This window comes from Delphinapterus leucas, chromosome 2 (genome assembly GCF_059928025.1).
Source record: "Delphinapterus leucas isolate spDelLeu-1000000601 "Yukka" chromosome 2, BTC_Dleu_Yukka2, whole genome shotgun sequence".
NCBI lineage: Eukaryota > Metazoa > Chordata > Mammalia > Artiodactyla > Monodontidae > Delphinapterus > Delphinapterus leucas.
Genome location: NC_143130.1, coordinates 25,461,540 through 25,486,018, shown reverse-complemented (window position 1 = coordinate 25,486,018; position 24,479 = coordinate 25,461,540). Strand labels below are relative to the sequence as shown.

Genomic DNA, 24,479 nt, shown 5'->3' with positions numbered 1-24,479 from the left:
AGGCTCAGTGACTTAGGACAACAGCATTAATTCTCATACTCACCAATCTTTGGGATGTCTAAGTTTATGCTAATCTAAGATTGGTTTGGCCTGCAGGTTGGATTCACATCTGCTCCATATGTGCTTATTCTGAGGGCCCAGACTGAAGGGGCAACAGCTACATGAGACTATGGTCTCCTCGTGTGCATCACCTGCACTCAGGAGCCAAATCAAACTATGCAAGCACACAAGACTCCTGCATATATCATGTCTGCTAACATTCTATCAGCCAAAAGCATTCATATGACCAAGGACAATATCAATGGGGTAGAAAAGCAAACCTGACCAACAGTAGAAGAGGGAAGGGAATAAATATTTGCTGAAGGAAAAAGTCCAAATCATCATGTCCAGCATGTCCAGCATGTAATACACCCAACATAAATGATGCCCAAGTGTACAGAGATGTGAGTAAGAAAGTTCAGGGCTTCCCTGGTGGTGCAGTGGTTGAGAGTCCGCCTGCTGATGCAGGGGACACGGGTTCGTGCCCTGGTCCGGGAAGATCCCACATGCCGTGGAGCGGCTAGGCCCGTAAGCCATGGTCGCTGAGCCCGTGCGTCTGGAGCCTGTGCTCCGCAGTATTATTCATCATAGCCAAGAACTGGAAATAATGCAGATGTCTGTCAACAGTAAAATGGATAAAGAAAATGTGCTACACCCACCCCTATATATATAGCAATGAAAATGAAAGAATTGTGTACACAAAAACATGAGTCTCACAGTGTTACTCCAAAGAAACCAGGCACAAACCCATTCAGTTTATATAAAGTTCAAACCACAAGCAAAACTAAATGATAAAGTTTAGGGATGCATATTTAGGCAGCAAACCTACTAAGAAAGGAAAGGAAGAGATTACCATGGAAGTTAGATTCGTTGTTAGGTTTGATGGTAGGTAAGGGGAGTGGGTATTGATCCATAGGTGGCGCAAGAAGGAACTTCTGGGTTTTTGGCAATGTTCTATTTCTTTTTTTTTTTTTTTTTTTGGTACGCGGACCTCTCACCGTTGTGGCCTCTCCCGCTGCGGAGCACAGGCTCCAGTTTTAATGTTCTATTTCTTGACCAGGGTGGTGGTTTCATGAATATTTGCTTTGTGATAAACCAGGGAGTTGTACATACTGGTTTTATGTACTTTGAAAACATCGGCTGTACCTCAGTCTCTGCTTCTGCAGCCAACCTTCCTCAGTTCTTGAACACAATTTCATGTCTAGGACTTTTGTACTTACTTTGTCTTCTGCTTGGGAAGTTCTTCCTCCTCATCTTCCAAGAACTAATTTGGTCTGTTTTTATCACTGAGGTTTGACCTCAATGTCCCTTATTCAATGAGACGTTGTAGCTCTGCCTTTTCTGCTCCGGCCTCCAGCCTCCAACCCCATCCTCAGCATTTCTGGCTTGTTTTCACTGCAGTATTATTAAGTTCTGTTCTGGTGGTGGTGGTGGTGTTACTTGTTACTGTTTGTCATCCACCTCTAGAATAAGCTCCACTCTGTGCAGGGTCCTTATCTGGCTTATTCATGACTGTAATCTTAGTGCCTAATTCAGCACCTGGCCACAGTAAACAATAAAAGATGCTACTGAATGAGTAAATTATTCTATTCCCATAGTGTGGCCCAGTGTCTGGCTCACGGTTAAGTGCATCACCTAGTATCTCTGATTGGTATAAGTAATGCTATTTGTGGTAACAGCATTGCTATAGTAATGCTATTCCCTTAACTCTGCATGGAATAGAAACTTCTAGCGGTGTTTTCCTAGGGAACCCACCACATAAACAAATGTTACATGGATCAACGTGATTTCCTAAACGTCGCTTTTGGGCAAGACAAGACAAGCGACGCTGCGGCAGCTGTAGCAGGAGACTCAAGGAGGTAAATACTCCCAACGGTGAGGCGAAAGACGCCCGTCAACACATTCAAGCCCGTCACGGCCGCGCCTCCGCGGTTCCCCTTGCGCGCCTTCCGCTTCCGGTGACGCGTCAGCCCCGCGAGACGCCCAGCTCCGCCCGCCGGGCAACCGCGCCCGCCAGAATCCTTTGTCCAATCCCGGGCCGCGCCGCGGCCTCGCGCCTGCGTAGAGGAGAGAGGTGAGCGCCGCGTGGACGACGGCCGCAGCTCGCGCCTGCGTGTCGGCTTCTCCCCAGCGATTGGCTCCTGCCTCCTAGGGACGCCACAGTTCAGTTTTCACTTTCTCTCCCCCCCATCTCCGCTTCCTGTGGGCGTGGGGTTTTACTTCCGGGTTCCAGCGTGAGTCACTGAGAAAGTCGACTAGTTACCTCAGGTGGTGGGGAGTTTCAGCGTTCGTGCCTTCCTATGACCCTCTGGGGCAGGAGCAGCGTTTATTTGGCTGACGAGCGCGGCGAGGCCTGCAGGCTCCGAGCCTGGACGCCGGGCCCGCGTCACTCCCGCCAGCGCCTCGGAGCCGCCCCGCGACGCCCGGGCGGCGTTCTTGGCACAAGGGCGGAGAGGAAGGACTGTTTGCGACGTGGAGGGTCCCGCGCGCCGCTGACGAGCCTGTGCGAACTCGGGCCCTGTGGAACCGGGAGGAGGGGAGTCGCTGCAAGGGGCGGCCCGAAGGCTCCCCGGCCCGGGGAGTTGGCCCGGGCGCGGCTGGTTGGCAGGGTCCGACGGGATCTGTCACGCTTGGCCTCGAGGGCCTGAGGGGAGGAAGCGCGTGTGGAGGCGCGGACAGCATTTTAGCATGGGGAGGAAACTGAACGCTTATCTTCGGTCCGCGGGGGCGGCGGCGGCGCACAGGACAGGTGAGACTGCCTCTCGTGGACGCCCACCCAGAGGGCAGGCGGGAGGAGCCCGTCCTCCGGGGCCGAGTGCCCGGCGTGGCCGCTCGGGTTGTGCGGGGTTCGTTGTTGTCATTTTATTTTTTAATGAAAAATTGAGTTCCAGTCGACTTTGCATGTTTCTCATGGATGCTGAGTTGACTCACGCGTTCTTGCCTGGTAGCGCTGCTCTGGGTGGGAGGGGCGGGGGTCGGAGGTTTTCAGAATCGCTTTTGCTTTGCTGCTTCGGCTCTGACTCCACCTGTGGCCGCTCTCAGCTGCTAACACACCGATCTTCACCTGTTTCTAGTCAGTCAGCGTCTTCCAGGTGTGTAAGGCGTCAGAATTCCTGTTTCCCCTTTCGGAGGCGGAAAGTGTAGGGCGGTTCAGCACTTCCTTTGAGTTGCCTGTGAGAGGACCGCTGCATCCTCGTGGACGTTGTAAGAACTAGCCAGCTGAAGCTTTCTTTGCCCCCTTGGGTTGGGACTGGCAGTGAAGTACTTTTCTAAGGATTCTTGGTTAAGGCCGCACCTCCGCTTTCCTTCTGCATAGACTTCATTGGCCGTGTGTGACCTTTTCTTTTTTAAAGTAGGCATAGAAGAGGTCTTGCCCCAGGGAGGGTTATTTAGCTGAAAACAGAAGTAGCGCGTCATCGTAGGTTGGTCCATTCAACCCAGCAGTTTGTCTGAAGGTGGCACCAAGCAGCATTTGTGGGAGAACGTGGCACATTAACCTCAAAATTGGGGGGAAGATCCTTTGAAAATCCTCAAGTTTCTCTTAATCACCACTTGTCTATTTGAAATCCATATATTTAAATACACCTCTTTTACCCTTTATTCTCCCTGTAAGGTAAAATTAGAACAGTAAGGTTTTTGAAAATATACTCCAGACGTTAAGTGCTGTGCAAGCATACGGTGTTATTGCAGTAACGTTAGTGATCCAAGGGCCCACGGTGTTCCCCTGAAAAAGCATTAGAAGGGGAAAGGGGTTTGAATATATTTAATATTATAGGCTCTGAGATTGGTAGTAAGCTTAGGAGGTTTATAACAAAGCTGCTATTCCTTAATAGTGTAAAAATACTTTTCTGTTGAAAAACTGCCTTCTAGAACCAGATAGCTCTATACAGTATACTCAGTACAACAGTAAATAACTCAGACTGGAGAAAAATTAAAAGTGACACAGTGTTCACAACTATTTTAAGGAAGACAAAGAACAGTGTTTGAAATTTTGTGTTTTCAGGACATTTGTCCAAGTGTAACCAGTTCTTTTTTAAAAAGAGCTGTATCAGGAGCATCTCCTGTAATCCAGACATAGTTGCTTAAATGAATTAAAATCTGCAAAGTGTCTAAAAACTTAACTGAGACGTAGTGTTTGTTAAATAAATGCAGTGTGATATATCTATTTAGTGTAATTAAATAGATATGACATCTACTTGTCAAATGAGTCTTTCATTCCTCTACTGATGGACGTTTAAATTATTTTCAAGTTTTCCCTTATAACTAAAATGCTGCAGTGATTTTTTTGCCATTATAAGCAGTGTTTCATGAGCTCATCATAGTATTTCTATGAATCGTAGACTTGATTGCTTCTGAGAATGATGGATAATAATGCTATTAAATTACCCTCAAATGATTGTACCTTTTTATATTCACTTTCTCAAAAGATGTGTTTTGTGTCCCCACTAGCCAGCACCGGATGGTAATATTTTACTAAGTTTCTAATAGTTGAAATAACATCTCATTTAAATGTTTATCTTCCTTGGATAGTAGGAAAATTAAGCATTTTTGGCCAGGTCATATACTTTGCTGATTTTTTTTTTTAATTGAGTTCTGAATTTTCTTCTTTTCTTTGACCCATTTATCTACTACCACACTGTTTTAATTATTGTAGCTTTATAATATAGTTTGGTACTTTCTTTTGAAAAAAGTTTTGGGCTCTTCTTTTGCATTTTTCTTCCAGATGAAATTTAAAATCATCTTTTCAAGTTCTATAGAAAATCTTGTTGGGATAGATATTGTTTGTGATTGCATTGAATTTATAGATTAATTTGAGAAGAGACATTCTTTTGAGTTTTTCCTTCTAAGAGGATAGGTATGCCTCTTTGTTTCTTCTGTTAAAATTTTTGTTGTGAAATATACCATTTGTATATACTGTTTTAAAAAACAAAAACAAAAAACTGTATCTGTGTACTCTGCTTAATAGACCATCACAAGTACCTTAGAAGCCTTTGGTGTGTGCCTTTCTGCAGAAACAAAGGATTCTCTGCCCCCATCACCATGGTCGTCCTGAATTTTGTGTTAATTATCCCTTTGCTTTTCTTTACAGTTTTATCAACCATATATGTATCCTTAACCAACATATTGTTTACTTTCACCTGTTTTTGAACTTTAAGTAGAATCATATTGTGTACCCTGTGAATTACTTTCGTTAAACGTTATGTTTCTGAGATCCATCCCTGTTGAAGCATGTACCTATAGCTCAATTCAGAAACTTGAGGACTCCTTCACAGTTCTAGGAAGTATTGAGGACCACAAAGATCCTTTGTGGATCATATTATGGATCAATATCCTATGTGGATCAATATTATATCATATTAGATATTAAAACCAACCAATTTTAAACGTAGATATTGGTATATTTACATATACCATTAAGCATATGGTGTATTGCTTATAGAGGTGTATACCTCTAAAAAATACTACTACTAATAATAGTAAACCTACTACATCTTAAACAGCATTTTTAATGAAAAATAACTATGTTCCAAAACCCAAAATAAGTTAGTGGCAAGAGTGTTTTTGTTTTATGTTTTCGCAAATATATTTAATGACTAGAGTCTCATGTTTGCTTCTGCATTCAGTTAGTTGCAATATACTGTTTTAGTTGAAGTATATGAAAAAATCCGGCCTCACTGAGCTGTATGTTTAGAAGAGGGAGGAATATTTTAATATTCTTTTAAATAGTTATATTTTTCTTTAATACTCATCAAAACCTAATAGTTTCTTAAAGGTTAGCTGAAGTATAGAGTTTGGAATCAATGAACTTCTCAAACTATGCGATATTAAAACCTATTGGTCTAGCTTGCATTTTTTTTAACATCTTTATTGGAGTATAATTGCTTTACAATGGTGTGTTAGTTTCTTCTTTATAACAGAGTGAACCAGCTATACATATACATATATCCCCATATCTCCTCCCTCTTGCATCTCCCTCCCACACTCCCTATCCCACCCCTCTAGGTGGTCACAAAGCACCGAGCTGATCTCCCTGTGCTATGCAGCTGCTTCCCACTAGCTATCTATGTTACATTTGGTAGTATATATAAGTCCATGCCACGCTCTCACTTCATCCCAGCTTACCCTTCCCCCTCCCCGTGTCCTCAAGTCCATTCTCTACGTCTGCATCTTTATTCCTGTCTTGCCCCTAGGTTCTTCAGAACTTTTTTTTTAAAGACTCCATATATATGTGTTATTGTACGGTATTTGTTTTTCTCTTTCTGACTTACTTCACTCTGTATAACAGACTCTAGGTCCATCCACCTCACTACAAATAACTCAGTTTTGTTTCCTTTTCGGGCTAAGTCATATTCCATTGTATATATGTGCCACTTCTTTATCCGTTCATCTGTCAGTGGACACTTAGGGTTGCTTCCGTGTCCTGGCTATTGTAAACAGAGCTGCAGTGAACATTGTGGTACATGACTCTTTTTGAATTATGGTTTTCTCAGGTATATGCCCAGTAGTGGGATTGCTGGGTCGTATGGTAGTTCTATTTTTAGCTTTTTAAGGAACCTCCATACTGTTCTCCATAGTGGCTGTATCAATTTACATTTCCACCAACAGTGCAAGAGGCTTCCCTTTTCTCCACACCCTCTCCAGCATTTATTGTTTGTAGATTCTTTGATGATGGCCATTCTGACTGGTGTGAGGTGATACCTTATTGTAGTTTTGATTTGTATTTCTCTAATGATTAATGATGTTGAGCATCCTTTCATGTGTTTGTTGGCAATCTGTATATCTTCTTTGGAGAAATGTCTATTTAGGTCTTCTGTCCACTTTTGGATTGGGTTGTTTGTTTTTTTGATACTGAGCTGCATGAGCTGCTTGTAAATTTTGGAGATTAATCCTTTGTCAGTTGCTTCATTTGCAAATATTTTCTCCCATTCTGAGGGTTGTCTTTTCATCTTGTTTGTGTTTTCCTTTGCTGTGTAAAAGCTTTTAAGTTTCATCAGGTCCCATTTGTTTATTTTTGTTTTTATTTCCATTACTCTAGGAGGTGGGTCAAAAAGGATCTTGCTGTGATGTATGTCATAGAGTGTTCTGCCTATGTTTTCCTCTAAGAGTTTTATAGTGTATGACCTTACATTTAGGTCTTTAATCCATTTTGAGTTTATTTTTGTTTATGTTGTTAGGGAGTGTTCTAATTCCCTTCTTTTACATGTAGCTGTCCAGTTTTTCCCAGCACCACTTATTGAAGAGGCTGTCTTTTCTCCAGTGTATATTCTTGCCTCCTTTATCAAAAATAAGGTGACCATATGTGCGTGGGTTTATCTCTGGGCTTTCTGTCCTGTTCCATTGATCTATATTTCTGTTTTTGTGCCAGTACCATACTGTCTTGATTACTGTAGCTTTGTAGTATAGTCTGAAGTCACAGAGCCTGATTCCTCGAGCTCCGTTTTTCTTTCTCAAGATTGCTTTGGCTATTCGGGGTCTTTTGTGTTTCCATACAAATTGTGAAATTTTATGTTCTAGTTCTGTGAAGAATGCCATTGGTAGTTTGAAAAGGATTGCATTGAATTTGTAGATTGCTTCGGGTAGTAGAGTCATTTTCACAATGTTGATTCTCCCAATCCAAGAACATGGTATATCTCTCCATCTGTTGGTATCATCTTTAATTTCTTTCATCAGTGTCTTATAGTTTTCTGCATACAGGTCTTTTGTGTCCTTAGGTAGGTTTATTCCTAGGTATTTTATTCTTTTTGTTGCAGTGGTAAATGGGAGTGTTTCCTTAATTTCTCTTTCAGACTTTTTATCATTAGTTTATAGGAATGCAAGAGATTTCTGTGCATAAATTTTGTATCCTGCTACATTGCCAAATTCACTGATTAGCTCTAGTAGTTTTCTGGTAGAGTATTTAGGATTCTCTATAGTATTATGTCATCAGCAGACAGTGACAGCTTTGCTTCTACTTTTCTGGTTTGGATTCCTTTTATTTCTTCTTCTTCTCTGATTGCTGTGGCTAAAACTTCCAAAACTGTGTTGAATAATAGTGGTGAGAGTGGGCAACCTTGTTTTGTTACTGATCTTAGAGGAAATGGTTTCAGTTTTTCACCATTGAGAACGATGCTGCCTGTGGGTTTGTCACATATGGCCTTTATTATGTTGAGGTAATGGTTTCAGTTTTTCACCATTGAGAACGATGCTGTCTGTGGGTTTGTCATATATGGCCTTTATTATGTTGAGGTAAGTTCTCTCTGTGCCTACTTTCTGGAGGGTTTTTATCATAAATGGGTGTTGAATTTTTTCAGAAGCTTTTTCTGCATCTATTGAGATGGTCATATGCTCTTTCTCCTTCAGTTTGTTAATATGGTGTATCACATTGATTGATTTTTGTATATTGAAGAATCCTTGCATTCCTGGGATAAACCCCAGTTGATCATGGTGTATGATCCTTTTAACGTGCTGTTGGATTCTGTTTGCTACTATTTTGTTGAGGATTTTTGCATCTATGTTCATCAGTGATATTGGCCTGTAGTTTTCTTCCTTTGTGACATGTTTGTCTGGTAGCTTGCACTTTAAAGGGATCTTTCACCCATGCATTGGTCATGAGGAAGATACTAGTTCACTGAATTATGTAGATTTCCCAAATGATGGCACATTTCAATATATAATACCAAAAACTCACTTACATTATCATCACCACTTTGAGAACCACTCCTGTGATTCATTCGTTTTTGTTGAAGTATAATAATCTACTCTAAGAATATATTATACGTTTATCCATTTTATTCTTTATGAACATTGGTTATTACCAACATTTGGGCCATTATAATTAGTGGAGCCATAAATGTTCTCAGTCATCTCCAAGTGCATATACACAGTACTGTTGATCGGGCATATTTGTAGTGGAAGTGCTAGATCCATTGGGAGGATATTTGCATGTTCAATTTCATTAGATAATATCTGACTTTTCCCAGATGGTGATTCTGATTTATACTCCACCAGTTGTGAATGAAACCTCCCTTTGCTCACCATTCTCTCTACATATGGCATTGTCCAACTTTTAAAATCTTTGCTGGTCTGGTAGAAGTGAAATGATATATTACTGTGGTTTTAAACTGCATTTCTCTGATTACTTAAAAGAAACTCAGGGTCTGTTTTCTACAGGCTGCTTGTTTTTTCTTACTAATGTCTACGAATTAAAATGAAATATGTTATATATACTAGTTGATGAACTCTTCCTGTTGCTAAAAAAGTTACTAGGATCATTTATTTAAACAATTTAAAAACATGTAAAGGCATACATTGAAGAAAGTCTTTCTCCCCTGTACCTGTCCAGCTCATTCCCCCAGTGTATTTTTTTATATTCCGCCTTCTTACTCTAATTTCTGCTATTATGCTCCTTTATTTTCCTCCACTTTTCAGTATATTCTAGAAGTCTTCACAAATCAGTATAGAGGAAGCATACTCATTCTATAGAGTAGGAAAAGCAGTTTTCTACTTTGTGGCTGTACCAGTTTTACCTAATCTGTAGTAGATAGAGTATTTGATATTTTTCTAATCTTTTGCTAGTAAAAAAAACAAAACAGTGGTGCATGGAGTAACTTTGTAGAGTTGTCATTTTGTATGTGAGATTTCTATACAGTTAATTTCCAAAACTGATTGTTGGGTCAATATGTAAATGGTTTTGAAATTTTGGTAAATATTGCCAAATTGCTTTTCCTTGGATTTTGCACTCTTACCTGCAGTATACCTAAGTGACTTTTTCCTAAAACCTCCCCTCACGGAATATGCTTATAAATTTATAGGTTTTGATAGTGTGATCAGTGAAAAGTGGTATCAGTTTATTTGAATTTACATTTCCTTGGACTGTTTGAGCATCTTTATATATGCTTAAAGGTCTTTCCCCCCTCTTTTTTTGTACTAACTGTTCATATCCTTTGTCCATTTTTCTGTTTTTTATTGGGTTGTTGAACTTTGGGACTTCTTTACATACTCTAGGTACTAATCTTTTGATAGTTAAGTAGGTTGCAAATTCTTTTTCTCTTTGTGGTGCTAGTAATTCTTAATTTTAAACATTTTTATTTCATGTCTGTATATTTAGAATTGTTATTTGTGGGTAGTTTGGAGTATAGCTGTAATTTTAACTTTATTCACATATGGATAACCGGGTGTGGTAGAAATTACCATTGAATCCACTTGGGTTTGAAGTTTTGGTGGTGGCAGATTCTTGACTAGTGATTTAATTTTTTTAATAGTAGCAGGATTACTTAGATTCTTAAAGAAAATTATGTCAGTTTTGGTAAATTAGATTTTTTCTAGGACTCGGTCCATTTTGTCTAAATTTGTAATATTTATTGGTACAGAGTTGTTAAAAGTGCCCTCTTCCTATTTTTAATGTCTGAAGAATGTGTAATTATGTCTCCTTTTTTCATTTCTGATAATGCATATTTCTGTTCCCAACTCCCCTCCTCCTTTTCTATTAATTCATCTTGCCTGTAGTTTATCATCTATCTTAGTCTTTTTAGTGAATCCTTTTTTAGCTTTGTGATTATCTCTATCATGTGTTTGTTTTTATTTTTTAATTCTTTTTTTATTTATTTGTTTATATTTTATACTCAGCTGCGTTGGCTCTTTGTTGCTGTGTGCGGGCTGTCTCTAGTTGCGGTGAGACGGGACTACTCTTCGTTGTGGTGTGCAGGCTTCTCATTGCGGTGGCTTCTCCTGTTGCGGAGCACAGGCTCTAGGCTCGCAGGCTTCAGTAGTTGTGGCACGTGGGCTCAGTAGTTTGGCTTGCAGACTCAGTAGTTGTGGCACATGGGCTTAGTTGCTCTGCAGCATGTGGGATCTTCCCAGACCAAGGCTTGAACCTGTGTCCCCTGCGTTGGCAGGTAGATTCTTAAGCACTGAGCTACCGGGGAAGTCTTATCATATATTTCTTTTTGTGTTTATTTTTTGTTTTTTCATTTATTAAACTATTTTTGAGATAGCTATAGATTTGTATGCATGTGTATGCTTTAGATATGCTTATTTTAAAGAGCATCAGTTGGAATTTTAATGCAATTTTCAAACATTTTTAGCTGGGATATAGCCTATTTACATTTGCTACAGTTGCTCTTATTTTTGCTTTCTATTTGTCCTGGCTGTTTTATATTTCTTTTTTCTCCTTTTTTGTTATTTTTTGAAAATAGCTATTTAATATCTTATATCATTTCATTTTCCCCATATTATTTCAGAAGTTTTATACTTTTTTCTTTTTATAGTTATCCTAGAAATATCATGCATCCTTGACTTTTCAAAATCTAAAAATAACCAGTAGGGCTTCCGTGGTGGCGCAGGGGTTGGGGGTCCGCCTGCTGATGCAGGGGACACGGGTTCGTGCGCCGGTCCGGGAGGATCCCATGTGCCGCAGAGCGGCTGGGCCCGTGGGCCATGGCCGCTGGGCCTGCGCGTCCGGGGCCTGTGCTCCGCAACAGTAGAGGCCGCGGTGGCGAGAGGCCCGTGTACCGCAAAAAAAAAAATTAAAAAAATAATAAAAATAACCAATATCTTTACCTTCCTCTTAGATAATACAAGAGCCTTAGTAGTTTAATTTTATTCAGCCCCTCATGACTTAACATGTTATTATTATGTAGTTTAATTTTTTTTTAATATTCTTACAAGACAGAAGGAGACCTGTTTAGAATTGTTATTGTGTTTTGCAGTCAGTCCTTTTTTATATTTCCCACATTTTTGCTACTTTCTCTATTATTCATTGATTGTTTTATCTTTTAGACCATCCACCTAGGGCCATTTTCCTTCTGCTTAAAGTCTATCCTTTAGAATAGATGAACTCTCTTAGTTTGTGTTTACCTGAAAGTGTCTTTGTTTCACCATCACTTAAGGAAGATGTTTTTGCAGAACATAGCAGTTTAGGTTGGCAGTTATTTTCTTGTAGCAATTTGAAGATCTCATTCCTCTGTCTTTTGGTTTCCATTATTGCTATTGAAAAGTCACCTGTCAGTCTTTCAGTTCCTTGTCTCTGGCTGCTTTAATATTTTTCCCTTTGTTTTTAGCTTTCTGCTGTTTCACTGTATCTATATTTATCTTGCTTGGGTTTATTTGGCTTTTTTAAGTCTGTAAATTGGAGGTGTTTTGAAATGTGTTTATTGACTTATTCATAATTCCTGAACTGTGAATTTCCATTTTTATGTTCTGTTGATCTGTTTGTCTTAATGTATAAATAAATCTTTTATAACCACCATGGTAAATATTTTTTCCTGGTCTTTTGCTTTTCTTTTCCTTTGTTTCCCACAGTTTCCCCAACAGACTGCATTGCCAAACTCGTGGATTTTTGATAATCTGATAAGTGAAATTGTGAACCTTGACAATAAAACTCTGGAACTGGTCTTTTGAGAGGAGTAGGACTGCAACTACTCTTTCAGTTTTTTCATCGTAATTGGTCTATTCAGATGTTTCTTCCACTTAGACCAATGTTAGTAAATTATATTTTTATAATTTTCAAATTTATTGGTATAGTGTGTGATAATTTATTATTTTAGAAATTTTTCCCTGTATTTGTGGTTAGCCTCCTTTTGTTGATATTTAATTTTTTCTCTTTATTGATTATATTTGCTAAAGGTTACTTATTCCAAAAGAACCAGTTTGGGGACTTCCCTGGCGGTCCAGTGGTTAGGGCTTCACCTTCCAATGCAGGGGGTGTGGGTTCAATCCCTGGTGGGGGAGCTAAGATCCCCCATGCCTCATGGCTGGCGGGGGTGGGGGGGGCACAAAAACCATAAAACAGAAGCAATATTGTAACAAATTCAGTAAAGATTTTTTTAAAGAAATGGTCCACATTAAAAAAACTCTTTTTTTAAAAAAAAAAGAACTAGCTTTTGGCTTTTATTGTTTAACTCAATTGGCCTTTTGTTTTTAAATTTGGCCTCTCTTTTTATTTATGAATTTTCTAAGAAGTGTCTGGGGCATACTTTCTGTTTTTTCTTAAGAATTTAGTAACACTTAATTGGATAACTAAATCCCTTGGTAATATTCTGTGTTAAAGACTCTGCCCTCCTTGGTACGGTGAAATAGACCCTGTTTAGAACCTTTGGGTACACCTGCTCCCTCATTAAATATTCAAGACCCCAACTCCTGAGGCCTGTTTTGACCAGCTGAAGCACCTGCTTCACCCTGTGGTTATCCTCCACTTCTCTATGAGCCACCTTTAGTAAATAGGCCTATTCTCTGCCCAGGGCATTTGTGATGGGATATATCTAGGGGTGGTGGTGATTAAAAAAAAATCATTGTTATGGTATGGATTAGATGTCACTTTCCCTTTTGTTATATGTGATAATCAAAATAATCTAAAGCAGGTCTTAAAATGTAATTGACCCTGAGAGAAATTTAGTCTTAGGATTTTCTTGTAAGAAGGACAAAACTACTTAACAGTATCTTTGTAGTGTATAAATACAGTAATGAGTTTAATGCAGCCATTCATTGCAGGCTGATAGTTTAATGCTGAAGCACAAATTAGTAAACGTGGTTTGATGAGCCAGAGCAAAGGCCGGTTCCTTTATACAGATGTCTGAAAATGGCACCATATCAACTTCGAAGTGATTCTAATAAAAAGTGCATAATCTTGAATATGGAAAGTATGTTCTCCAAAGAATCTGTTGACTTTTTACACAGCATAGCAAGAAAGAAAACAAAATGTGATATAAGATTATAAGCATCTGTCTGATATATAGAAATCTTTTTTATAGTAGAAATGGATTTTGAAAATGTTAAAACAGTCTTCAAAAATTGAATATTAAGTCTAAAAGTAAGCCACAGTTAAATGAAAAAATCATAGTACAAAGGGATTTTTAGCAATGGAAATAATTTTTTTTTTACTTTTGAATTTTCTTTATATTTTTATATAGCAGGTTCTTATTAGTTATCCATTTTATACATATTAGTGTATACATGTCAATCCCAATCTCCCAATTCATCACACCACTACCACCCGCAGCCAATTTTCCCCCTAGCAATGGAAATAATTTTTTAAAGTTTTTAAAAAGAAGGCAGTTGCTCTCCCATTGCATATGTTAAATATGCAAAGTGATTTTGCTATTTTAAATAGTAATTAATCTACGTGATTCTTTATGAATTTAAGTAATTTCCTTTGTGAATTAAGGTTTTCCTGTATGTTTTCTATTTGTACAATACCATAGGAGCTCCTGATTAGTTTTCCGCTAGCAAGTGCAGATACGGTCCAGGAAATGCATATGGATGTCTTAGATTACTTGGTTAAAACATAAGCCAAAAGGAAAGACGTCCTTAGATCAGGCCAAACACCACACACACACACACACACACGCACACACGCACACACACACTCCAACTTTATTTTTCATGAGTTTTGTTAGGGCTGTGTGGCTTAGTGGGAGGGACAAGCACCCCATCCCAACCCTGGGTGCTGGTATCAGCATCTCCTGGGCGTATATGGAGTATCCAAAACCATATTCAGTAGACCTTTTATTTTTGTAAATTACACAGCAAAGCCCCATGAAACTATAATCAGCGAGTTTACTAGACAATAATGGGAAAGCTTTATAGCAGCGGTGAGTTAGAATAACTTGGGGTCACTGTGGTGAAAAGACATGGATTTCGGTTTAGGTCTAGGATTTGCAATCCAGAATGGTTACTGAATAACCTGCAGGCAAGACCTTCGAGGGAATTGAAGCTTGGAGCGATCGTTGTAAAATAACAATAAAACTGTCCACCTAAGAGTATTGGGAGACGTCAGAAACAGGGAACTGAGGACACTCTGCTTGTCCAGCCCTCGGACCAGACTGCGGCTCCCCGACCCGGCGCACAGCCAGGTAGCCTGGCTGTGCGCGTGTGCGCGGCTCGCGGTTCGCCACCCGCCCTCGTTGACTTTTAAAGGCACAACCCGCGCCGCCCCCGCCACACTGGCTTTCGCTGGCGGGAGGGGGCCGGAGAGGCCAGCTGGGCAGAGGGACACCCCCTCCGCCACACACCATGAGGTGAGGAGGAGGGGCCGGCCCTAACCCCCACCCAGCCAGGGGCTCCTGGAGACACCGGCGTCTAGGGCCTCCCACCTGGCCGGTGAGCTGCCTGCCAGACAACTGGGTGACGAGGAGACTGGGAGAAGGGACGGACTAGGTGTCCCACCTTCAGGGGCCTTTAGGGAGTGAAGCTTTGGTGGGGCCGCCGAGGTAGGTGGTGAACAAACGGTTCTATGTACTTAAGGGTTTACGGAGCGCCTTTGCCTCCTGACTCATGGGATTCTGCGAGCGTGGAGTGGAGAAACCCTTGCCGAACTGCCAGAGAGATGGCATCACTCTTTACAACTCTTCTGTGTGTGTAGACTTACAGTATTTTAGGAAATCTTTTGAATTGTAAAGCAGTGATTCCAAATGGACTTTTGCACTTCAAATAATAGCAAGGGTATCTTGGTTTTTATTCTTTCTGTGGGTGATTATCTTGACATTAGAAAACATTTAAACTTTTGTACATGGTAGACTTTTTTTAATTTAAGAAATTTTTAAAGTTTAAAAATTTTTAAGAACTTAAAAATTGTTATAAAAATCATACATTTCTCATTCTGTAGTATTTTCTATTTTTTAATAGAGAAGCTTTATCTTATGGGTCTCTTACTGTTTTGGCTTATGGGAAATGCTATTTCCGTTCATTTACTTTGTGTTCATTTTAAAAACTAACTTGCTACTACTTAGGGCCATGGAAGATCTTTTTTTCCAAAATGAAAATAGCTTTAGTTCCCCAGATTATATTTATGCTTACGTAAAATTTCAGATAATACGTAAAGCTGTAAAAAGAATGAAACAGGAATTACCTGTACTTGACCTACCCAAAGATAACTTGGTAGAGCGTTGAGTACTGTGGTGCTAGGAGCTCTGCTGGGTACTGAAGGGCTTTGTGAGCAAGACAAAGAGTATCTGCCTCTGTGGACCTTACATTCTGCTGGGGAAGATGGACACACACACACACCCAAAAGTAAATTGACAAAATAGCTGTATGTTGTAATGAGTGATTTAAAGAAAATACCTACTTTAGGTGGGGTGATCAGAGGAGGTTTATCTGAGGGAATAACTTGAGATTTCACTAAAAGAAGAGAGGGAGCTAAGCCAAGGGCAAAACAGGAGAGCGAGCGTTTCAGTCAGAAATAACAGCAAGTGCAAAGGCCTGAAAAGAGCAAAGAGCTTGAATGGAAAGACCAGGGTACCTGGACCGTAGTAGTAAGCCAGAGGAGGGAGGATCAGGTGAGGTGGAGGAAGCAAGCAGGGGTCAGATTTCACAGGGCCATGGCAGGGAGTGTGTGTTGTATTCTGGGGGCAACGAGAAGCCACTAAGGGTTTAAGTAGAGAAGTGAAGTGATTTGGAATATGGATTGATTCATTCAATACATGAATGTTTATTGAAACCTTACTGTGTACCAGGCACTGTTCTGGGCACTGGGGTACAGCATGGAAAAGGATAAATTCCTGTATTCATGAAGCTAATAATCTAGTGGTGGGAGCATAATCAAATAAACAAGAAAAACATCAGATATTGATAAGCATTATACAGATGATGACCATTGTTTAAATCATAGTATATGTTCTTAAGACTTTGTGTATATATATATACATACTTCTCCTTTGTTATCAGCTTTTCTTTCCCCTAAACAACTTACGGTGGGATTTTTTCTGTGTTACATTAAATGAACAGCTTTCTTTTATTTGGAAGCATCAATTTGTTTTGTAGATTAAGTGTGGCCAAAATAATACTACATAAATGAAAAAAATACTGTGCAGCAACAAAAGCTTATCTAAGTCATCTGTTTGGAAAGAAGTATATAGTAACTTCCTTTGGACAGTCTGACATGTGGCTCTCCTACCTCATCCCATGTTCCAGCAGCCCCTCATGATAACTTTGACCTGTTAATGTGGTTAGTTAAATTTATGGATTTCCTATTTATTGAACCAATTCATACATTCCTAAAATGTACCTTAATTGACTTCTGTTATTATATTAGTGTCCTGATGGATTCCCTTTGCCAATACATATATTTTAGGATTTTAGTATCAATATTCATGAGATCTATAGTTTCCTTTCTTAGTATTTTCTTTGTCAGATTTTGGTGTTAGCATTTGACTGCTTTATAAAAAAAATCGGGAAGCTCTTTTTCTGAGTTTTGGAACTCAGATTAAATTGCATAAGTATTATTCTTTCATTTAATTATCAAATACATATTTACTGAACATTCACTGCGTGCCAGGCATTGGGCTGATGCTGGGTAATCACAAGTAGACAAAACAGACATGATTCCTGTCCTCATAAGGCTTGGTTTATTAGGTAAATAGACATTAGTGAAATAATTATGATTATGTAATTATAAACCATGATAAATACTCTGAAAGAAATCATTGAAGATCTACTTTGACTGTTCTTTTCATGTATTTGAGTAAATGGTTATTGCGTTAATACACACTAAAAATTAATTCTTTTAAAATTAATATTTGTTGAAGATTTGATATGTAATTAGTTCTGTGATAAATACATAAGTAAATAAAATGAGGTCTTCATAATTATAAAAGTTAAAATAAAAATAATGGTGATAGTAGCTACCATGGTAGGTGGTATATTGCACATTTTTTGATTGAAGAAATTAAGACTTACATTAAGTAGACACTTCAGTTATGTCTGTGACACCTCCAGTTGTACACTCCTCTGGAAATTCCACTAAGATTATAGTAAAAGAGTAAAGATATAAATCCACAAAGATCAAGAGAGTGAGAAAGGACAAGATAAATGAAATCAGTATTTGGGAAACTACAAAAGAAGGTGGTCAATTACTAAATGATTTAGTGGATTAGAGAATGCTGAAGGCTGAAGAGAGGTAAGCCAACAAGAGAAGCAAGCCGATTCCCTCCACAGAATCTGGAAAAGGCTCAGGATTTAGAGGTACCAAGTACTTCTCAGGGCAGGAATATGGGTGGAATAGAAATAGAAGTATCTGTAAACTGTGGTATCTTTAAAAAGAAAAGAGAAAATACAACTTACGTAAAAGAAGAGATTCTTTTTTTTAAAAAAGGAGAGAAATTATTCAGGAAGCAGGAAAGGATTAGATAATAAAGCTGAAGAACTCTCCTAAAAAATAGAATAGCCACAACAATTAGACAAAAAGAGTGAGAAGGTATTTAGAAAATAAAGGTCCAGTCAAGAAAGTTTTTCATCTAATCCAGTGGTAGGAAGAAGAATCTATAACAAAATCAGTACTGTAAATATGTGGGAGAATCTGGAACATGATACAGTGGGTACCCAGTGATACCAACAGCCAGTGTCATTGAGATGGGATATGTCATGAAAGGTTTCAGAGAGGTACTGATACCTGAAATCTAAGTAAGTATTCAAATGATAAGCCAAAAAAGGGCACTAGTGTATACATTTTCAGGGCAATAGAAATAGCAAATGCAGAGGTGGAAACACGATATACATGAGGAACTGCAAGCAGTTCATTATTTAAGAAATTCAGTATACTTTACAAAAAATAGCATGTATAGTTTTATAATAGTACACCTTTTTTCAAAAAGGATTTGAGGTAGAACTGTGTGAATATATTTAAGATTCTTTAGAAAAAGTAGCAATATTGATTATATCATTCATTATGTCAAGAGGGGAGAATTAAATTGGGATTCAGGAGACCAGGATTCTAGTGCAGACCTACCACTAACTTGTTGAGACCTTATAGTGTGATAATGTTGTTGACTGCCTTCCCAGTAATCACCTCCCTTTTTCTTCCTTTCCCCCAAACCACAATTTTGTCTAGCTTTTGGGGTGATCCCATGCTTCAGGAGCAGCTTGGGCGGGTGAGAGTGGGGGGCTGTGTGACTATTAGTTACTCTAAGCTCATTATGGTAATTCCACTCTCTTTGGTTAGTGATTGTTTTAGGAATAAACGTGTGACTCAGTTCTGGCCAATGAGGTGAGAATGGGGTGCCTGCAGAGAGAATTCTGGGCAAGCTTTCTCACCAAGGACAAAGGAAAAGATGCACTCTCCCTGCCTTCATCTTATTCTAGCTCTGAAGATGTGTTTGAGCCCAGTGTACGGATGCAACAGAGCAGTTTTCAGGCTTAAGGGTTCCCTCCTCTGCTCCTGAAGCTGAGGATTGTTTTTAAAAATATGGTGCCTTTGTTGCTACTCCTTTCGTAAGTTGCAAGTGTAATCTGGTTTGGGAGGGTCTTTACTTCCAGCTCTGCTTTCCTCTTTGAGACCACTGTCACCAGGAGATACAGCCCTTGCTTTCCAAAGGTCACACACTCACTCTAGGAGTATTTTGTGAGCACATTCTAAGATCTCCAGGCCACCCGGACACTTTCATCATAGAGACTTTTTCTCGTTTGTCTTGATAAAATCCAGGGTATAGCATAGTACTAGATACATAATAGTCATCACTAATAGTCTTGTTTAATGAAGGGTGAATCAAATATTACTTATTTAGGGGTGGGGAGAGGTTTTATTTGTGTTCTATTTGATTTTATTATTTCCAGCCAGTAGAACATGGGTGTGGTTCTATAGTCTGTGCATTTTGAAAGTTTTTTTTCAATGAGGCAAAATTGATTCCTGTTTATCTCTGTGAAGAAAATTTTCTTTAGAAATTAAAGAATTGGGGGAAAACCATTTCAATTTATGTGTGTTACTACTTCTTATACAGCAAATTTAGCCTTTAGCTCTGGAGACTTGACAAAGAAGGGAAACATTACAAAATTGTACCTAATGCAAACTAGATGTTCAGTAAACATTTATTTATATAGTAGATATGCCTGAACTAGAACTATTCACTTTATGATTTAATTTTTTCTTTTTTCATTTTAGCATTTATGACATTAGCGGAGAACAGGACTATGTCAAGAATTCTGGGGGTATACTTGGTGAAAATGAATTAAGACCACCCTCCCAGCTACATTCCCTGTTAGAGGAGACCGAGACAAGGTTCATATCAGAGAAGAGTGGGTATTAAACTAAATGCTATAAGCTATTACTAATGAATCCAAAGTTGCACAGTACAGTGTTTTAGATTTTAATTTAGATCATGTAAAATGAAAGGACTTTTTAAAAAATTATAACTTCCAGTAGCTACAGATTTCTTATTATTAGTCCAAAATTGATAGGTGATTAAGTTTGCAAATTGCATCAGAAAAGGTGTGTGTGTTCAAGAGAAATTGTCACACTCCTCTATTTGTATTTCTTTGAAATTATGATTTATTTTACTTGATTTTAAATTGAGATATTTTAAATAGTAGAAGTAATACATGCTTATGTAAGAAAAATCTAAATTGTAGTGATATATATAAGGCAAAAGTATAAGTTCTCCTTTTTGTCCACTCCCCAATCACCATTGGTGTATATACTGTTAACGGTTGGATTTCCCATCTTTCTACATCTTTTTCTGTATACTTCCAAACACATAATTTTTTATGGTTTTTTTTACCAAAATGACAGATAATACATATTATTCACTCAGTAGTATACAATAGATATCTTTGTACGTCAGTATATACAGATTTACTTTGTTTTTATTTAGTAATTGCAAGGTGTTTCCCTATTGATGGCAATTTAGGTTGTCTCCAGTGTTTTTGCTGTTATAGGTGTTGGTGCATGGAACACCCTTGGACATATAACCCCTGCACTTATGCTAATATTTCTGAGGGATAGATTCCCAGAAATGGAATGGTTATTTGGTATGCCCATTTAAGTTTTTGTTACTTTCTGTCAAATTGTGTTCTAAAAAAGTTGTATATATCTTAAACTGGCAGTCCTTTGATATCTTAAAGGTAAGGGTAGTACATTTTAGGATTAGGTGATTAAAGAATGGGCTGTTCCTTCAACAACTGTCAAATGACCTACTTAGAGGAGATAAAGTATATAGGCATGGAGAGTATTAAAAGGTGTAGGTTGCCTTCTACTAAGGGCCTTTAATGGCACATATTGTTGGTTTCTTAGTGTTTCTGTCTTTGATAAGTGCTATTGCTTAATTCACAAACAGGAGTTGTGGTCATGTAAGTCTGGGGGAGATGTAGAAGTGGCTAGATTCTGTTAGATTACTGTGACACCTAAGTTGTTGACGTTTGTTCATCTCATTATCTGCTTTCAGACCAGATGCTTATAGAATGGAAAATAGATACCTGTGGTATAGCATCAGAAACTGGTTTATAATTTTTTTATCTCTCTTATTAGAAGTTATAAAGAGAGAAAAACGTGTCCCGAAATCAGACACTCAGTATCTCTGTCATGGATTTTGAGATGGCGGAGATTGATGCAGGGCGCTTTGAGCAGAATCCAACTTGTTGTGTCAAGCTTGACCTAACTTTTTTTTTTTTTTTTTTGGCGGTACGCAGACCTCTCACTGTTGTGGCCTCTCCCATTGCGGAGCACAGGCTCCGGACGCACAGGCTCAGCGGCCATGGCTCACGGGCCCAGCCGCTCCGCGGCATGTGGGATCTTCCCGGACCGGGGCACGAACCCGTGTCCCCTGCATCGGCAGGCCGACTCTCAACCACTGTGCCACCAGGGAAACCCAAGCTTGACCTAACTTTTAAGATCCAATCCACAAATGGCAGAGAAACGTGCCCAAAGCCAGGTGCTACAGGAAAGAATATTAACTCAGTTTTCAGAGCCATTTTGATTCAACTTCAATTTTTTCCATGTGCTCTTTGTTGATCACTTAAACCGTAAGGGATACTCTTTATGCTTTACAGACAGGTACTTTTCAAGTTACCTTCTTAGATGTTGCTTTAGATTTCTTTGTGGAATAGCCCCCTCTTCTTTCTCTTAATATTCTGATCATCTTGAATGTTTAACTAGAGCATGTGCATTGCTCAGCAAAAAATGAAACTATCCATTTATTTAATGCTCCTCGTTTTGTACACTTGTTTTAGGTGGTTAAATGAAAGCGCATTGTGTGGGAAGAGACAATGTCAAATGATTTATCAATAAAATTCTCATTATGTCCTTAATTATAGAGCAGGAAACTTGGGCTTTCTTGAGAGTATAATTGAGGTCATTTATTATGAAGCCATGAAAGATTCAGGGTTTACTGTGGTTTTCCATTAACTTCTCTGTTGATATGCTTTTCCTTCTGCCAACTGTAAAATTATTACTTTTCCAACATATGGCTATTTGGAGAGTGCTGACATAAAAAGGAAGCATTTTTAACCATAAATAAATAGTTTTAGAAGTTACAGTATAAAAGTACAAAATAAGTCATTTCTTACTTGTTCCTCCTTGTTTATTTTAAATCATTACCATTAGTCCTAGCTTTATTGGGAGCAGTACTCCCCACATTGTATTAGATAGGGTTTTTTAAATTGCATTATTTCTCACAGTTTTCAGTTTATTATTGTGCGTTGACGCTCAAAATTGGGGATATATGTAGTATTCAGTACTTCTGAAACTTATAATCTATTAACATCTTGCAGAATTTAGGGAAGTTGATAATCATAGATTGGTCATTTCCAAAGCTATGACAACTTTTATTTCTTTCACTTGTAAGCAACATCTTTCACAAATATTGAGCCTCATAGTCTAATTAGATTCTTTAAATATTATATTGCCTTTTAAAAAAATTAAATACTAGGTTTCCAAAATTATAATTTTTAAAGGAATCCCGATTTGCATTTGAGCTAGCTGTACAGATTATTTGTAAAAGGAGTTTGCAAGTGCATAGGCTTCCCAGTTTGTTTTGAGGAAGTAGCTAAAGAAAGCCATAATTTTTTAATTGTTATCACTGGTGTTTTGCTGTTTGAATCTCTTTAGAATATCCATATTTTTCACAGCACTGGTATACTGATATTGAAAGAGAGAAGGTGAAACTGAGGAAAAATAAAAGATACAATCGATATAGATCAGATATGCCAACTTCAGAATATTCTTAAGTGTTTCATCCTCTTTTCTTTCTTTCCTTGCTATTTATAATCTTTTATTTTTGATACTATGAAGTATTATTATCAAAATCATTTTTAAATTACCTTGGGAATTGAAGCATTAGGACAGTTTAGTCCAAATGAATTTTACTGAAATGTTTGTTTTGATTTCTGTAATAGTCTAGGGTTTTTTAATCTGTTGTTCATAAATTAATTTTAATTAAAAAGCTTATGCTTTCTTTAACTTTTGAACTTTAGTGTAATTGGCAGAGTCCTGGTATAAGTAGGAAGCCATATTAATGTACTTATTTATACTGTAAGGCCCAAACTTCCAGTCTTACATAAATTATTCTCTCTATTATTTACAAATAATCAGTGTGTATCCTCCCCCCAACCTTGTTAAAGAGAATAGAGAGGATGTAAATAGAAAGGAGTAAACAAATCAAATAGTTAAATGTTATGAGAACTCATTAGGCTCAGTTCTTGCTAAGTGAGGACTGGTAAAATCAAAAGACACAAGGGCTCAATCAAGAGAATTACTGGCTTGAGTCAGTAGTTCTCAATTAGGAAGCATGCCTCTCATGGGAGGGGTATACCAGCATCTTTGGGATAACACATGGGGATGGTTTGAAGAAAGCACTTTCAAGAAAAGTAATAAAGTTTTATTTTTGTAAAATGATGATTTTATAATACAGCCCATAAGAAGTAAATTTTAATAGACATGTACAGGCTGGTGAGGAAGCCCCAAAGAAACATGATTTCTAATGTGTTTGCTGAGTGTGCAGTAGTAGGCTCCTTCCAAGGAACCTAACAGACTTCCTTGGGGATTTGGTGAGAAGACAGGAAGGGTAAGTTTATCAAAATGTGGCTTAGGTTTAAAAAAATTTAAGAATGAGAAGCATTGGTCTAAGCAGTTGCTGACCACCAACTTGACACTGCAGTTGCATCTGCTTTTACCCAGTATGGCTACAGCACCCAGCTTTAAACCAGAAGGGATTTATTCTTGCATTAAAAGTAACTCACCCTCAGTTATAATCCATTTAGGTTATTTTCACATGTGAGATCTTTTAAGATAGTCCAGATATGGTAGCCAAAACACATTGTAAATGTCTTAATTATACAGGAAGAAATAGATGATTATTTCCTATTATCATAGATGATATATTTCCTGTATCAGTATTCAGTGATATTTAGTGTGCCACTTTTCCCCATCCTTTGGTTATCTTAAATAGTTGCATTATTTTTGTTTGTGTTTTACAGTTTTTGAGACAGTGTCCTTGAGTTCAGACTCTGTCTTCCGGAGGGCAGTTTCAATTCTCCATACTTCTTACTTGGACTCTGCATCTGAGCATGGTTTTCAGTACAGTCAAGTGACTTTGGTGAAAAATGACATTTTCTTAAATGAGGTGAGGTGCTTGGTACACACTGTGTCTGTGTGTTTGTTTTATTTTAGTTTTAAAGAAATAGACCCATTATTTTTGATATATAAGCCTAGTTCTTTTTAGCTATCACATTTCAGCTGAAATAAAAGATCCTTGGAAATAGTC

The 24,479-nt window shown here is 38.3% G+C and overlaps 1 protein-coding gene across 4 annotated transcripts in view; it reads left to right on the top strand.

The window, feature by feature from the left end:
• The first annotated feature begins 2,105 nt into the window (after window positions 1-2,105).
• The window catches only part of TASOR2 (transcription activation suppressor family member 2), a 68,491-nt gene continuing 46,117 nt past the window's right edge, over window positions 2,106-24,479 (top strand). The window contains exons 1-4 of one of the 4 annotated variants that reach the window (XM_089906561.1): window positions 2,106-2,788; window positions 12,319-12,496; window positions 19,886-20,019; window positions 24,193-24,338. In XM_089906561.1, the coding sequence (XP_089762687.1) occupies window positions 12,474-12,496; window positions 19,886-20,019; window positions 24,193-24,338 (303 nt within the window). In that variant the 5' untranslated portion in view covers window positions 2,106-2,788; window positions 12,319-12,473. The remainder of the gene's footprint in view (window positions 2,789-12,318; window positions 12,497-19,885; window positions 20,020-24,192; window positions 24,339-24,479) is intronic. The other 3 variants (XM_089906562.1, XM_089906564.1, XM_089906563.1) reach the window with 3 other exon arrangements.